The sequence below is a fragment of the Solanum verrucosum genome, unplaced genomic scaffold (genome assembly GCF_900185275.1).
Source record: "Solanum verrucosum unplaced genomic scaffold, falcon-dt-bn FXZP01000112.1, whole genome shotgun sequence".
NCBI lineage: Eukaryota > Viridiplantae > Streptophyta > Magnoliopsida > Solanales > Solanaceae > Solanum > Solanum verrucosum.
In genome coordinates, this window is record NW_026020441.1 from 1,215,173 (window position 1) to 1,233,513 (window position 18,341).

The 18,341-nt window shown below is 35.6% G+C and overlaps 1 protein-coding gene and 1 pseudogene across 1 annotated transcript; one reads left to right on the plus strand and one right to left on the minus strand.

The window, feature by feature from the left end:
* Positions 1-235: 235 nt before the first annotated feature.
* On the plus strand, positions 236-1,961 carry LOC125808419 (7-deoxyloganetic acid glucosyltransferase-like; annotated as a pseudogene).
* A 776-nt stretch (positions 1,962-2,737) lies between these two features.
* On the minus strand, positions 2,738-12,345 carry LOC125808452 (UDP-glycosyltransferase 76B1-like). The gene is given in 7 exon segments (XM_049488154.1): positions 2,738-3,378; positions 3,381-3,507; positions 3,509-3,588; positions 4,367-4,372; positions 11,864-11,926; positions 11,929-12,201; positions 12,204-12,345. Coding segments are annotated over 7 exon segments (1,332 nt in total).
* Between the last annotated feature and the right edge of the window lie 5,996 nt (positions 12,346-18,341).

An 18,341-nucleotide genomic window follows, 5' to 3' on the forward strand; every position in this document is an offset into this window, starting at 1 on the left:
CTATTGCTTTGATGTTGATTTTATATTCACTCATTTAGACGGAAAAAATAATTCAAGAAATATCTAAAGAAAACAAAAAATAAATCATTTTTCATAATTGAAAAATAATTTTTTTTCTCTCTCTCGTAATATAAGAATGGAACACCTAGGCCGGCAGTAGCACGCACGTCTTTTGTTGATTCCTTCTAGTCTCCAGGTAGTATAAGAATCGAACACCGCTACTCCACCAACTAAGATGGATCCATTACCTCATGTTATCATCTTCCCTTTCCCTGCACAAGGCCATGTCAACTCCATGCTTAAATTGGCTCAGCTTCTTTCTCTTTCTAACTTGGACGTTACCTTTCTTGTCACTGTCGATACACATGACCGCCTCCTCAACCACACTGATGTGCTCTCCCGATTTGGTAGTGGATTCCATTTGCAAGCACTTCCCCATGGGATTTCTATGGATGTGATGAATACTCGTGATGGAATATTCATTTTGTACAATTCTCTAAATCAAATTGCCAAACCATTTCTTAGAGAATTCATAGTGAATATGAATTCTCCAGTGACATGTCTAATCGCAGATGGAATCTTAAGCATGGCAGGTGATGTAGCCCAAGAAATCAACTTGCCTCTCATCTATTTCCGCACAATCAGTGCCTGTGCCTTTTGGTCCTACTTTTGCATCCCTCACCTAATTCAAGCTCGACAACTTCCCCTCAAAGGTAAAACAAGAATATATCTCTTCTTTCTTTTCTCTTTTCTCTTTTAACTTTTATGGCCACCAAATTCTTTACCTTTTATATTTCAAATCAAACAAAAAATAAACGCAATAATAAATGGTCGTTTGCCTTTGATGTAACGTAACGTGGTTAGTAATACATGAATTACAGAAAATGCAATGGATTTGACATTGACCAAGGTAAAAGGCATGGAAAATTTTCTCAGAGGTCGAGACCTTCCAAGCTTTTGTCGGGCGAGTGACTTAACTAGCCCAGATTTCAGGATTGTAATGACTGAGACGCTACAAACCCCTCGAGCGCGAGGACTCATACTTAACACATTTGAAGATCTTGAAGGCCCCATACTTTCTCAAATTCGAACGGTATGTCCAAATGTTTATACAATTGGAGCAGTTCATGCCCATCTAAAGGCTAAACTTGAAACAAAATATACCTCTTCAAACAGTTTGTGGCAAGAAGATGAAAGTTGCATGACTTGGCTTGACACGCAGCCATCAAAATCTGTGATATATGTTAGTTTTGGAAGCATTGCAGGGTTGACGAAAGAAGAGCTACTAGAATTTTGGTATGGTCTAGTGAATAGTGAGCAAAAGTTCTTGTGGGTGATGAGGCCAGACTTGATAATAGGACAAGAGAGAAAAGATGAGATTCCTGTGGAGTTGGAGCAGGGTACAAAGGCAAGGGGCTACATGGCTGATTGGGTTCCACAAGAAAAGGTATTGGCACATAGAGCAATTGGAGGTTTCTTGACTCACTCTGGGTGGAATTCTACATTGGAGAGTATAGTTGAAGGAGTGCCCATGATTTGCTGATCAGCAAGTGAATAGTAGATTCGTTGGAGAGGTTTGGAAGATGGGACTTGACATAAAAGACACATGTGATAGAGATATCATTGCAAAATCAGTTAGAGATTTGATGGACAAGAGAAATGGTGAATTCTCGGAAAGAACAGAGCACATGGCCAGTTTGGCAAAAAAAGCTGTCAATGAAGGTGGATCGTCATACATTAATCTGGACCGTCTTATACAGGACATAAGATCTATGATTCCGCCGCATAAACAGACTTGATTCAGCTGAAACTTGATTTTGTTAGCTGCGATAATATTGCTGCCTAGAAATTGCAGATTTATTCTGCTCATTCTGAATAACTCTAGCAACATATGTAGCTTCACTTTTACAATTGCAGTCATTTACAACTTACAAGTAGCTTTAAAGCAATACATAAACAAAGCTTTTACGATTGGGGAGTTTCATTAGTTAAAGAAAAATAAAGATAGAAAATGATAACACGAAAACAATGACAAGTATGCATTAACTTAGAGGAAGAGCCCCTAGTTTCAAACAAAAATTCTACCTTATCCTGTGTGCAGGGGAAGATGTAGCCTATCAACTGCGGATTCATCTGAACTCATAATTTTCGACAGTATGGATATATGTAAAAAATTATTAAAATCTCAACAAATATAAGATTTGAACCCATAGTTTTAATGTTACAATGAATTCAATGCAACTCAAAAATCTTAAAAGTTGAAGCCATTAAAGTTATATCCCGGATCTGTCTCTACTTTGATCTCCATAATCTCGTTTCTGATATCCAAACCTTCCTACACTACTATTAGCAAATTACCTTTTTATATTTCCCTTTCCAGTTTCATACCAAGCTGATCACTTAAGTTGAAAATGACTACATTATTTCTTTTGCTTTTAGCCCTATCCACTCATGCACTTTGGAATAGTAATATAAATTGATTTTGAGTTTAATTTGAATCCTGAAAACTTAAAAAATGAAGAAGGTAGGAACTTCCAAGCAATCCAATTTATTTCATTTCTTGTTTAAGATTCCAAGCACAACATCTCGAATGTATAACCATGGAATCGATCTGACTATTCAGGAGTTGAATCAAAATGAGTGAGCACGAGCAGTAATAGATAAGAAAGTCTAAATTTTTATTGGAGATCCACACAAAAAGATGAAATGAGCGTCCATGAACAGAAGATAAACATGATCAAAATGATGAAATGTAACTCGTAAGGCACCTCAGGGACTCATAAGAAGAGCCTCCTAGCTTTAAACATGAATTTGCCTTCTTCTTCAGCTCTAACATTCTTTCTTTAATTTGTTTCCCTTCTTCCTCCTCCATCAGCGTTCTAATTGCATTCTCAATGTTCATCCTCTTCAAGCCGTTCTCTAATTGCACTCCTACTTTCCAAACATGGCTAACGTACCTTGCGTTCACCATTTGATCACCGAAACATGGCATACAAATCATAGGTACTCCTTCACATATACTCTCCAGTGTTGAATTCCACCCGTTGTGCGTCCAAAATGCCCCAACAGCAGGATGTGCCAACACTTGTTGCTGAGGAGCCCATTTGACAATGTGTCCTCTTCCATCCACTGTCTCCAAGAACTCACTAGGTAACAATTCGATCCATTCTGAGCCACGAATCAACCCGGGCCTAACCACCCACAAGAAAGGGTGATTACTGTTTGCCAAACCCCAAGCAATCTCAAGAAATTCATTACTTTCTATTGCTGCAACGCTTCCAAAGCTGACGTAAATTACAGATTTAGGTGGTTTAGTGTCTAGCCAAGAGATTGAAGTTTGGTCTTGTGACATCAATATGCTGGAAGAAGCCGGAAAATTGGGATAGGAAAATCTTCGCGGAGTTTAGACATTGACAATTGCTCAAGTTGTTCAAATGAATTGAGAATGAGGCCTGATGAAGCTTTAGATTCTCGTATCATTCCTTGAATAACTTGATAAAGTGCATCCAACGTTGCATGTCTTGAATATAGGAAGATCTTTAATTCTGAGAGGTGGAAGTTCCTCAACTGCTTCCTCTAGTCGAGATTCTATACATGTAACAAATTCATGAGTAACAGATTCAATGTAGCATTTAAACTTTTGAATATGCACATTTAGACACCTTAACTTGTTTCTCATGTGTTAGTTGAACACTTTAACTAATTACCTATGTTTGTGTATTTAGTTGCTAGTTGAGACCAAGTTAGATGTTTAGATATGCACTCTCAAAGATCAAGTACTTACTTGTAGGGGGAGATAATATCTCAGATGGTCACTCAACTATGCAATTTTCTCTCAGAAAGTTACTCAACTTTTAATTTTAACTCAAAAGTCACTCGACTATACACTCTTCTCTCAGAAAGTCATTTAACTTTGAATGTTAACTCAAAAGTCACTCAACTATGAGAGTTATACTTACAAAGTCACTCAACCTATTTAATTGATTTTTTAAATTAAAATTTGTTGATATTAAATTTTTATTTAAAAACCAAAATTTTAAAAAATAAAAAAATATTCATTTAGACTATTTAACAACTCACCCATTTGACCCAACCTGAACATGAATCGGTTATTGCTTAAAACCAAAACCAAACCAATCTAGTCGGTTTTTCAAATTTCTAAAACCAAGAGAGTTCAATCGTGCAAGTTGGCTAATTCTCCGTCTTTTTAGTTTACCTTTCACTCATAGAAGTCTATTTTGAAACATCTATAAACCAAACGAAAAAATTAACCGTCGATTTGGTTATTATCGGTTTGGTTCAGTTTTTTTGGTTTTTTAGTTTGAAGTAATAAGTTTTTTTAGAACACACATATATCGATAGACACGAACACCTAGTACATGAATATACACATGAAAGCTATTGACAGTTCAATTAAACAATACTAGAGTTATTATTGATAAGTATGGTATTTAGGTATTAGTTAATGTATCTACTAAGGGTTATTTATGTAATCGTATATGTATAAAATCTTGTATAAATACCTAAATATATGATCAATGAAGGTCACGCTGGGTTCAACTTTACATGGTATGCCAGGAACTTCAGCCGCTGCCATTGTGTCTGCTCCTTCAGCGACAATGCTTCCATCCCTATCGTTTAGCCCTACGCATCAACTCTCAATCAAACTGACTTCAACGAACTTCTTACTTTGGCGAACTCAATTTCTCCCTATGATTCGTGGTTATGGATTAGAGCATCATCTTGATGACTCTCAACCAATTCCAGAAAGATTTCTTGGTGAAAATCAATTGAATCCTTTGTATCAGAATTGGGTACGTCAAGATCAAATAGTTTTGAGTTGGAGTGTGGCCTCTATTTCAGAGAGTGTGTTACCACAAATAGTAGGTGTTGAGACGTCTCGTGCAGCCTGCGAAAAACTGATTTCGGTGTATGCTATGACATCGAAGTTGAAAATTCGTGAATTGAAAAATCAGTTATACACTCTTTATCGTGGTTGTGATTCGATTGAGATGTATATTCAGAAAGCTAAGAGTATATCTGATCAACTTGCTGCTTTAAAACATCCCATTAATGAGGACGATCTTGTTGAGTATGTTAAAGGTGGCTTAAGTGTGTCTTATCACCCTTTTACACGATCTATTGACGCGACACAAATTGATGTATCTTTTGATACACTATATGGTCTCCTTTTGACTAAAGAGAGGCAACTGAAGAATGGAGAATCTGCAATAATTGTGCCAACTGCTCACTATGGAATGACTCAACCTCAGCGAGGGCGGGGTCGAGGACGTGGCAATGACAATGGCAACCGAGGACGTGACAGGGGTGGCTACTTTGCTTCTCCATCACCACCTGGTCGTGGGTTCGCTACTTCAGTACAAACTGCTGCCACAAACAACCAATTCTATAATCCAGTCACGCAACCAGCACCACTGGATAATTCTACCATTAGTTATTATAATTGTGGAGGACTCATGTTTGACCTTCACCAAGGACCGGGAATGCTAATCGTGGTGTTAATAAACCATCTTCTAATCTTGCTAGTACCTCTTCCCAACCCTCCCAATCTTGGCTTATGGACAGTGGCACCACACACCATCTTATTGCTAATCTTGACAACCTCGCTATTCACTCTGAATATCAAGGTCCCGAGGAAGTTGTTCTGAGTAATATTTGTAAATTACCTATCTCTCACATTGGTTCTTTTTCTTTGCATGCATGTTGCAGGGGCTTCTTTCAATTTAAATAATATTTTGTGCGTCCCTACTGCTAAGCAAAATTTAATTTCTATTAGTTCTTTTGTTAAGGCTAATAATGTTTCTTGTGAATTTTTTCCTGACTATTTTCTTGTGAAGGATTTGGTAACGAAGGCTCCGTTTTTCAAAGGCCCAAATGAAGATGGTCACTATACCCTTCCAGCGTCTGCATTGCAGTCTCCTGTCCAGTCATACTCTACAACATTGGGAGACTGGCATGCTCGGCTTGGACATGCATCTCCTTCCACAGTTCGTCGTTTAGTTTCTAGTAATAATTTAGGTTCTGATAGCTCTATTAGTTCACGTAGTTCATTGTGTCAGACTTGTGTAAAGAGCAAAATTCATAAATTACCTTTTTCAGTGTCTGAATATTCAGCTTGTGGTCCTTTAGATTTGATTTGTTCGGATGTTTGGGGTCCAGCCCTGAAAATCTCAAATGATGGTTTTCGTTATTATGTTATATTTTTTTATCACTTTAGCAAATATTTTTGGATATATTTTATTAAGAACAAATCTAATGTGCTTGATATATTTCATCAATTTCGTTTATTAGTTGAGAAATTTTTTGGTTGTTCCATTAAACAATTTCAGGTAGATTGAGGAGGGGAGTTTCAAGCCTTGGCTTCCTATTTGCGCACACATGGGATAACACAACGTGTTTCTTGTCCATATACCCCTGAACAGAATGGGTGCGCGCCTAAAGGAAACATAGACATGTAACTAAAACTGGTCGTACACTTTTTTTTCACTCCCATGTCCTTTCTAAATTTTGGACAAACGCATTTTAAATGACTGTCTTTGTTATCAATCGTCTGCCCACTCCTCGGTTAAATCATCAAATTCCATATGAAATTTTGTTTGGTGACAATCCTGATTACAATCAATTACGTGCTTTTGGTTACTTATGTTATCCTTGGCTTCGTCCTCATTCACAAAATAAATTAAGTCCACGTTCAACTCCATGCGTCTTCCTTGGCTATAGTCACACTAACAAAGGCTACAAGTGTTATAATCGTGTCTCTAAATTTTTTTTTGTCTCACGTCATGTGTTGTTTGATGAACAGGTATTCCCTTTTCAAGAAATTGATGGTGTGTGTGTCGCGTCTACTAAGCCTGAAACAAGTCTGTCTCTTGCTATTCCTACTCCTCATATTGTTCCAACTGCACATATATATCCACCAATATCGCAACCTCAACCACCTGCCATCCAAGAACCCACATCAACTCATTCGCCATCCTCTGTGCACTGTTCTCCTACATAATCTCCATCACAGGCCTCTCATGTTTTACTTGGTACTGCTCCACATAATACCTAAGTTCAAGGCCTTTGATAATTTGATTGGTGGTGTTGTTACTGATTCTCCAGATGACTCTAATTCTAGTGGTGCTATTTCATTGGATGTAGTCACACCTATTCGAAATCATCCAATGGTTACACGAGTGCAAACATGAAATCTTAAGCCCAAACGTATCCAGTCCTTCTCTACCTCTTGTAGCCTTGCTCTTGATCCCACATGTTATACTCAGGCTATTAAAATTCTTGAATGGAGATATGCAATGTCTACAGAATATAATGCGCTCATTGCGACTGGAACTTTGAGGTTGGTTGCACCTTATCAAGCTACGAATATCATTGGTTGTAAATGGGTTTTCAAGACAAAAAAAGACCAGATGGCTCTATTGAACGACATATAGCCAGATTATTTGCCAAGGGTTTCCATCAATGCCCTGGAATTGACTTTGAAGATTCTTTCAGTCCTGTTGTCAAACCTACAACTAGGGGTGTTCACGGGTTGGTTTGGATCGGTTATTGGTCAAAATCAAAACCAAACCAACTTAATCGGTTTTAAAATTATCAAAACCAAACCAAACCAAATATAATATACATTTATCGGTTTGGTGATTATCGGTTTCGGTTTGGTTTGGTTCGGTTATTCGGTTATTAACCATACACAAAAATAAAAGAAACAATTCATTTAAAATGTGAAAAAAGTGACAACAATCCATTCAAAACGAAAAAATAGTTAGAATGACTTAAATTACTGAACTTTCGATCACTAAATTTACTATCAATAAAGCTTTAAAATTCACTATATTGGCCTAGAAGGAAGAGACAATAACATTTTCAGTCCCACAAAGAATTGTCATAAGACACTCATATACATGAAATCAATAAGATAAATGTTTCATCTTGGGCATTTTTGCTTTCAATAAGTAAATTAGAAAGAAATTTTAATGAAAATATGTATAAGATCTTTAAAATTGTTTATAAAAACAATATATTAAGTATGTATATTAATAAAATATATGTATATAATTCATCGGTTCGGTTCAGTTATTTCTTCGATTTTTTTCAAATAAAACCATAACCAAACCAAATACTATTGGTTTTCAAAAATCTAAAACCAAACCAAACCAAACCCAAATAAATCGGTTTTATTTTATCGGTTTGGTTTGGTTTTTCGGTTTGGATCGATTTTTATCCAAACCGTGAACACACCTACCTACAACTATTCGACTATTGCTTTCTATTGCCGTGTCACTGGGATGGATTGTAAATCAGCTTGATAACTCTAACATGTTCTTGCATGGTAAGCTAGAGGAGGATGCATACATGGTTCAACCACCAGGTTTTGTTGATCCTAATCGCCCTAATTACATATGCAAGCTAGAGAAGTCTATTTATGGTCTTAAACAGGCTCCTCGAGTATGGAATAAATGTTTGACAGATGCCTTGTGTGAGCTTGGTTTCCAAGGCTCTAAAACAAATTCTTTACTCTTTTTTAGAAGCATGGGCACGGAAAAACTATTTTGTTTGATATATGTTGATGACATTATAGTCTTGGGCACGTCTATGCATCTTGTTTCTTCATTGCTTCAACAGTTAGAAATGCGATTCTCCTTGCGGAACTTGGGCAAATTTAATTACTTTTTGGGTATTGAAGCTACATGGCGATCTGATGGTTATTGCTACATCAGTCTAAATATATACATGATCTCTTAGAACGTAGTAACATGTTAACTTGCAGTGATATTTCTACTCCCATGTGCCTGAGCAATAAACTGCACAATAGTGACAACCCTCAATTCCTTGATGAAAGTCTTTATCGAAGTATTGTTGGTGGCTTACAATATCTCACTTTCACTAGACCTGATATTTCCTTCTCGGTGAATAAAGTTTGTCAATTCATGCATAGTCCGACAGAGAAACATTGGGCAGCAGTTAAGCTTATCTTGCGATATCTAAAATTCACTTCTTCTCATGGTATTCTCTTTTCAAAACAGAACTCTCAGCAATTACAAGGATATTGTGATGCCGATTTGGGAGGAAGTATAGATGATCGGAAGTCTACTACTGGTTTTGCAATTTTCTTAGGTCCGTCGCTTGTTTCTTGGTGTTCTCGCAAACAACGATCTGTCTCGCGCTCTACTACTAAGGACGAATATTGCTCTTTTTCTGCTTCCACCAGTGAACTTCTATGGATTTGTCTATTGTTGAAAGAAATTGATCTTTCTTTTGGTTCCTTGCCTTCATTGTGGTGTGATAATTTAAGTGCAATATCTTACAGCTAACCTGGTGTTTCGCTCTCGCACCAAACATATGGAGATTGATTTTCACTTTATTCGAGATCTTGTATAGAAAAAGGAACTTCAGGTTCAATATATTTCTTTTCATGATCAGCTTGCGGATATTCTTACCAAGCCTCTCTTGAAGGATCGTTTTTGTGATTTACGTGGCAAGTTGAAGCTTATACCTTGTTCAACTTGAGGGGCAGTGATAAGTATGGTATTTAGGTATTAGTTAATGTATCAACTAAGGGTTATTTATGTAATTGTATATGTATAAACTCTTGTATAAATACCTAAATATATGATAAATGAAGGTCACGCTGGGTTCAACTTTACAATTAATACACGAACAAAGTGATTCAATTAATAGAAAATGTGACTATCTTATGAGAGGTAGGGTAGATAAAAACTTGAGTAAAAGATTTTGATGGACTTGGACCTAAGATTGTAATAGTTGGGATAAAATTTAAGTGTTGAGCTTGAGAAAATGGTAAAGTTAAAGACTTAAGTTAATTAAAATTTAACAAAATATTTATATTTTATTTATGAATAATATATAAATAATTATAAAATTTATATATCTAATTTATCGGTTCGGTTCGTTATTTTTACGGTTGTTTTTTAGTAAAACCAAAACCAAACCAAATAATATTGGTTTTCAAAATTTAAAACTAAACCTAATATCGGTTCGAATTGCGGTTCGATTTGATTTTTTAACCATAACCATGAACAACCCTACTTATTTGCTTACCTGGATTGTTGCCATTAAAAAAAAACTCTCTTCCAATACGTGATAAATTTTGAATTTCGAGAATTAAACCGTTTAATTTTATGCGGGAATGAAATCCTTGATTTTTCTAAAAATAAAATTTACATTTTAAAAAAATTTACTATAAATCACAATAATTAATAATTCAAAATATTATAAAGACATAATTTTTTTTTTACTGCACTTAATTTTGAATCTCAAAACTCGAAAGATATATATCGATGAGAGGGAGTATTAATTAAAGTGCCATATTGAATTCATGTTATTTTTTCTTGATTGTACTAAAACACACATAGAAAAGGTAAGTCAGAGAGAGTTAGATAGATGAGTTGTTTTTTAGGCAACTTTTAGTGCATGTGGATGAGATTCACGAGTCATCAAAAAAACAAAAAAAAAATGTGTGGGTGCCGATATTATCGTTACAAAATGTAAGATGTGACACAAGAACGGACCGTGCTTCAGACAACACTTATTCTGTAATAATTTGGACACACTTAAAAGACAGGGGTATAGGACTGGATTGATTCGAGTTTTTGAAATATCAAATCAAATTATTTATGTCAAAGTTTTAAATTTATAAATCAAATCAAATTAATAAAATTTTGGTTTTTTTTTTTTTGGATTTTTAAATCTCGGATTTTTTTCGGATTGGTTCGATTTTTTCAAATATCAAACTGAAGCATTTGTGTCGAATTTCAAATCAAACCAAATTAATAAACTTTGGATTTTTTCGAGTTTTTGGTTTTTTCTAGTAAAGTATTCCTACAAACATATAATTAACTTGTGCTTCAAATATTTCTTTAGTCCAACCATAATATAACTATCTAATGTATTTCTTAAGAAAATAACACAAAATATTAGATGAGTGATGACACTAAAATACTTAATAAAAAAATAATAATGAAATCATATAATGATATTATTGTTGCGAAATGGAAGTTGCAACAGAAGAACGAACTGCGTTTCAAGCAACACTTGTTCTGTAGTAAGTTGGACACACTTATAGGTACTAAAAAGATGTGCTTTATCTAAGAAATTGGTTATCAACTTGACATAATATTCCTGAAAAATAGCTATGGACATACTCGGTTATCCATCGATATTTTACTTGACATAATATTCATGAATAATCAAATATACAGATGCACTCTTTCGGTATATTCAAGAACGAACTGGAAATTAATGGAATTGCGTTTTATCACGTCAAATTTATTGATAGTATCTCTCGATTATATATAAATATTTGAAAATTATATTTTTCAAAATACCGAGACACATACTTGTTTATATATTAAATACTTTTTTTATTTAAAAAAGAATGACCTACTTTTCTTTTTACTTTGTTTCCAAAAATAATGATCTCTTTTTTTTTTTGGCAATACTTTAATTTCTATTTTTCATGTGACATGTTTAAGCTAAGGGCAGGTTTGGATGAACTTACAAAAAGTAACCTATTAATCAAAAGTTAAAAGTCATTAGTAGAAAGTACCCTACTTGTGTCTTTTGATTTATTTTAAAACTTTTTTTGACTTAAAAATGAGTGCTAAAAACATTTTCTAAACTTTCCAAACACTTCTAAAACTAAAAAAAATAATTTAGACATCAAAAACACCTAAAGATAATCTAATACAAATGGGCACCGAGGCCACAAGATTGAAGAACATTTGACAGAATTTTAGTTCAGATCCATATCAACTTAAACTAGATCATTCTTTTTTAACGGATGAAGTAATAAATAATTCAACGAATGAAGATAAGAAAATACCTTGAATAGGAAGATAAGCTTTGTTTTGCAGAAGTGGGATGGCAGCATAAGCCAAGCATGAGAAACTCCTCCAGTCCTTAAAACAAGCCTATGAAGGTTTAAACTGTCCGCAACAGCCTTGGTGAAGTGCAAGATACTATCTGATATTAAGCAAACAATATTTGGATCTTCCAACACTAACTGTCTCAAAGCCTCTGTGAAGTGCGGAACACATTTTTCATTGAACAAAGAAAGCAGAGAAAGGACATCAATATATTTTTTTGTTTTTTCATCTTCAGATAAACCATCAGAAATAGTGTGAAAGGTGAAATGAGGATAATTTGCTCGAATATTATTGGATTGAAGTTGTCCGCAAGAATTATGGTTGTAGAAAAGCGTTTTAAGTGAAGGATGTTTGCTAGTTGAAGCATAGGGTTTATGTGGCCTTGCAATGGTAGCGGAAACAGAAACACCCGCCACCCTTTTCTTCCTTGCTCTTCCATGGATACACAGCTTTCTCCAAACTTGAAGGTATGTGATTAAGCTTCTCTATCAAACTTTGGATTGTGGCACAAAAAATTTAAGACATATATCCCATGTGTTTAATTTACAATAAGAGCTAGACATACTTTTTGACGTATGCCAAACATACCTCTTATATTTTAATGATAGTGGGATGCTGGGGTGGCTCCATGCATCACATGAAAGAGTTGGTTTGGACATTGCGGGGTCAAACCCAATGGAAGAAAATTTCAGTTAGGAATTAAACTTAGAGAGCAAATTAAGGGAAGACAACTTTTGTTAATTCTTTTCTTTATGTTTGGAGTCAGTGGCAGCGGCAAAATTTTCCTCGATGGGTTTCAAAAAGATAAATAAGCATGGTAATAACATTTACAAAAAAATGGATCGAAGCGGGTCAAATATAAACGGATTGAATTATATATAAGCAACTACATAAAATTCAACTTTACATCAACATGAACAATAAAATTGAGAAAGCATGTATTTCACATAATATTAAAAATGAGTACGAGAGAATGCATTTTTTAAGATTTTAATTGTGGGTCTTGTCTCCGGCTCCGCATTGTGTTGTATATATGTTATTCAATTTTTGAAACTAGCTAAGGAATAATTTCAAATTTAATCCTATTTATTTAATCTTACTTGTAATTATATTATTCCTACATTAAATATAAATTAAACACTTGACTTAAAATGAGAGACAACGTATTTTTTTTATTTTTAATTATAAAAATGAAATAAAAGTTATAAGTTTGACTTACATTATAAAAATAAAAAAGAAAATTATTTTTCAATATCTAGTAAAATATATAATCCCAATAGCTTTTCAAACAAAATAGATGTTTCATTTATGTAGAAACAAAAATGAAAATCAGCTGAAACTGAAAAAAGAAAGTTGTTACCCAGATTCAAACCCATGAACCCGCGCCAATCAAGCGAAATCTTGAACCCCTTTTACTATTGAACAAATCACAAGGCTTATACTGAGGGGTTCATCATTATGTATATACATGTAAATCAAAATATATCCTATATATACAATGTAATTTTCCTAAGAAGGGGATTCAAATGAATTCCTGGCTTTCATATTGTAACACCCCGAAAATTCTATGACTTAAGTTAGAGTCTCATCTTATGAATAATGACTTAAAAATAGTTAAAATGATGTTTCTAAACCTAAATTAATGCAATTGACTTGGTTTGGAAGAGTAAAAGTCTAAACGTCAAGAAACGACCACGACGTCCGGAAACTAGAGAAGAATGTGTTCTAGTGTGTCCTTAGGTTTTGGGCAGGTTTGGGAGTGTCGTATGATGGTATAATCTTGTAAAAAGGTTTAAATTAGGTAAATATATGTTTATAGGGTCTAAACGTTCGAATACGACTCCCCTGGGCCACCCTAAGGGGCCCCGAGGAGGACCATGTTAGCCACCATGGGTAGAAAAGGATCATACTTTTTAGATGAATCCTTTTCAGATTAGACTAGTGGATCCATTAGGCAGTTCAGGTCTTATACCTTTGGCCGGGTATAAGATGCTCTGGCAGCGTGAGGTCGATCGCTGTATCATCACTATAGCTCTCATGTGATGGTTGTCAGTTAGAGAAACTCCCACAATAGTTATTGTATTTTCATACACATAAGTTATTGTATTTTTATATACATTAGTTCATTGTATTTCTATATAAATCTCAGGCTTATTGTATCTTTGTATACACACAGAGTTTATGACATGTTTTAAACAGTCTTTCTTTATATCGCACTTGTTTTAAATTGCCTTTATATTGAAAGAAGTCAGTCAGGTTGAGTGAGTTGAGCCAGGTAAGCTATTCAGTTTCTTCCAGATTTCCTTCTAGCCTTTGTTGCTTAGCTTTCCAGCTCGCATACTCGTACATTCCATGTACTGGTGCCAGTTGCCCTGCATCACATGACGATGCAGATACAGGTACCCAGAATCAGCATCCAGCACGTCGTTGATCCAGCTGAGGACTCCAGAGTCAGTGGTGAGCCTCCTTGCATTCTGGAGGACTCAATTATTTTGTGTACTTAGTTTTGTTATATTAGGATGTTACGGGGTCTGTCCCAACATCCATCTCAGTATTTTAGAGGCTTTATAGACAGTCAATCAGTTAGTTTTGAGTTTCTCTTCTATGTATATATGTAAATATCTATTTTGAGATTCGAGATGCCCTTGTGGCCAGATTTTTATATGTTAAGTTGTTGTGTAAAATTGCATTGCATTAAGTTATTCTGTTGAGTTAGATTTCCGCTGAGTTAAGAAAGCCAGGCCAAGGGTTCGCTTGGGGCCAAAAATGGTCTCCGGGTGCCGGTCCTGCCCAGGGTGTAGGCTCGGGGCGTGACAGAGATCTTATATCACAACTTCAAGATATTCTAGTCTAACATACTTGATTCATTTTAGGTGAGCAAACCTTTCAACCTAGAATCATTCTATGTGAGGAAACCTTTCACATCATGTTCATTATGTGTTCATGAGAATAATCCTTCAAGCAACATAACATTTATATCAATTAAGATTATTCTATAGATATGGACATTTTTACTAGAACAACGGACTCAGCTAGTGTAGGAAGGTCTCCATCTCTGAGCTACATAAATGGAACCCGGACTCAACTAGTGTAGAAGGATCCCATTTGGAAGTCGGACTCAACTAGGGTAGAAGCTTCCATCCCATAATCAATATCATATTCATGCATACGTGTGCATGTGAGAACATCCTTTCAACAACACACAAGTACAACATCATAATCATAGACACTTCACTCTCAAAGTGTTCATAAAACATTTACATTGATTCTATAAGAACATGCATAATCTCATATACTCTTAATATAAGTCATGTGGGTAAAGTCCTTCCACGATAATGTCATATACAATTCAACATACATATTGGCTTCACTCTCAAAGCCCTAGAAGTCAACCTTCATAACTATATGCCTTACTCTCAAGCAATACCTTTCATGATCATTCTATATACCTAATTCTCAAGACATTCTAACCACATGCTTCGTTCTTTAGTAATTCTAATCATATATCTTCATATAAGCATAAAATCAACCATTACTAATCATGATTCATCATATAAGCCTTAATCTAATCAATTCATATCTATAAGCTTTACTTTTAAGCAATTCATGTCTAGGTGTTCTAATTTCAAGTGATCTATAATGTAATTCATCAATCTTAAAAGATCACATCTAAGCCCTCAATTACCCCTTTCATGGCATAAAGTTCAACTATATCAAATTCACCTTAGAATCTTAGGTTAATCAAGAATACATGTATAATCATACTAAAAACATGCAATTACATCATAAACAATCATAATTAATCATAATCCACTCTATTGGATCATAATCAACATAAACCATAATATTGGAAGGAACCCTAACTTGAATTGGGGATTTCATCTTCATAATTGGGTGCATTCTAGGAGACTCCATGGATGAATAAAATACCATACCTTTATTACAAAGACCTCAAATCTTGGAACAATCGAGACTTGACTTGACCTAACTTGATCATCCTCCTCTTTTTTTTTTCTTCTTCTAGAGAGAGAATATTTGAGAGGTAATTGAGTTCTTTTTGGTGAGTTGAAATAATGACTAGGATCAATGAATTGAGGGGTCTAAAGTCTTTATATAGGTGGTCTAAACTAGGGTAAAATGACATCCTCCTCTTCTTCTTCTTCTTCTTCTTCTTCTTTTTCTTCTTCTAGAGAGAGAATATTTGAGAGGGAATTGGATTCTTTTTGGTGAGTTGAAATAATGACTAGGATCAATGAATTGAGGGGTCTAAAGTCTTTATATAGGTGGTCTAAACTAGGGTAAAACGACACCACTTAATCCCTAATTAATTCTAGAAAGGTCCATTAAGTCCCCATTTAACCGTTTAAAACAAGTCATTGCCTTACCCACGAGACCCGACCACAGGGGGCGTGAGTCTAACCACGGTCCCTCCTGATTGGGCGTGGTTTGGGGTCTGTGGCACCTTCTTGGGGGGCTCTTGACCTATGAAGCCAACCACATGGCGTGGACCCATCGACAAGGCGTAGGTCCTGCCTGTGGTTACTGCCTCAGGCAGATTTCACGAAGGGCTCACCCACAATGCCCACTTAAGAGGCGTGGGTTGCCTCGGGGTGGCACCTAAACTCCCAAGTCATGTTAACTTCCCACTCATGGCTACAGGGTGTTATAATATCTCCCTCTTGGGACTATTAGTCCTCGAATGATGTTCTAGGCACTTCTTATGGTCACAACTTTAGACTAGTAACCCATTATGCATGCAACTCATATAAATGCACATAACTAAAGGAGGAACTTCATCTCCAAGCTAAACACACTCAATGCAACACAAGGGAGGTAGGAACTACATCTAACAACCCAAAATGCATAAAATTATCATGACTAGTCATGTTCAAAGAGGAACTATCATCTCCAAGCTATAAGCTTACTTAACACAATCTCATAGATCCTATATGTAATCTATACTCATAACATACATTCAAGGAGGAACTCTCAACTCCTAGCTAAAACATGTTCATCAATTTGTCTCATGAAGTTTATATGCAACTCATACTAATGCATTACAACATGAGAAAAATCAATAATGCAAACTCATTTTCTTTCTAAGCACAAGTTTTCATGAACATGCATAGCATAAGGAAATCATGGAAACACATGTACATACATGACACCAAACATAATACAAACCAAGAGGAACTTATCATCTCAACAGTTCATACGGACCTACAAAATGGGGACTAAACTTCCCAACTCATTTCACCTTTCTAGTGTGAAAAATTCAAGTAAACCCAACTCATAAACATTAGGAACACTCAATGACTTTTCTTACCAAGCACATCATCTCCCCCTTGGGAGCAAGCCTAAATGGACTTTTTAAGCACCATTTATTTCAATTCAACTAAGGTCGGATTAAGTTTTCACTAAGCTTTCACATTTATCACCCAAGATAACCTTAAACCATGGTGATCTATACTACTACCCTTCAGAGGAGTCTACTCAATTACCACGTCTAGGTATTACCTAAACACTCTATCAAGTCTTACTAACATACTCAAAACTCAAAATGGCCAAGTAGGGTTCTACTATTAATAACACATAATAATAATGTAGCCCATTCATACTAAATGCAACATCAAAGTCTAGCATATCAAGTCACAAAAGACAAGTAATACCGGAATCTAATAAAGCATAAAACAACCATTATGAGGAACTTGCTTACCCTTTCTTCTCATAGACTTTGCCTTTGGACATTCCCTTATTATGTGACCACTTTCACCACAACTAAAGCAACTCTCTTTGCCAGCCAAACATCTAACCTAATGTCTCTTTCCACACCTAGCACAAGTAGGCCATAGGGATTACTAATTCCTTGCGGTTTAGGGTTATACACCCTATCTTCATTATACTTAGGAGCCTTAGAGGAACCTTGCCTGGAAAACCTTTGTCTATTCCTAGGATGACCATGTCCATCGGACCTTACATGGGAGGAGTTATCATCCTCCATTCTAGACCTCTTTTCTCCATAGATCTCCCTTTTTGTTTCTCCTCTTTAATGTAATGGCAATAAGACATAAGGTGAGCAATATCCATGTCATTAATGACTATGAGCATAGTCGTATGACATTCTTTCACCACTAAATCGAATAAACCTGACATAAACGTGTTCATTATTGTCCTAGGATCGGACACTACAAATGGAGCATACTTAGACAATTGGGTGAACTTAAGGGCATACTCATTCACACACATACGTCCTCGACGAAGGTTAAGGAACTTATGCACCTTGGCTTCCCTCATCTCAAGGGGGAAGAATCTATCTAGAAACGCCAATTTAAACACTTCCCACTCTACGGGACCCGCTCCTAGCGGCCTAGTCTCTTTCCATTGATTGTACCACTGTTACGCCCCAAGCTTACACCCTAAACGTGGCCGGCACTC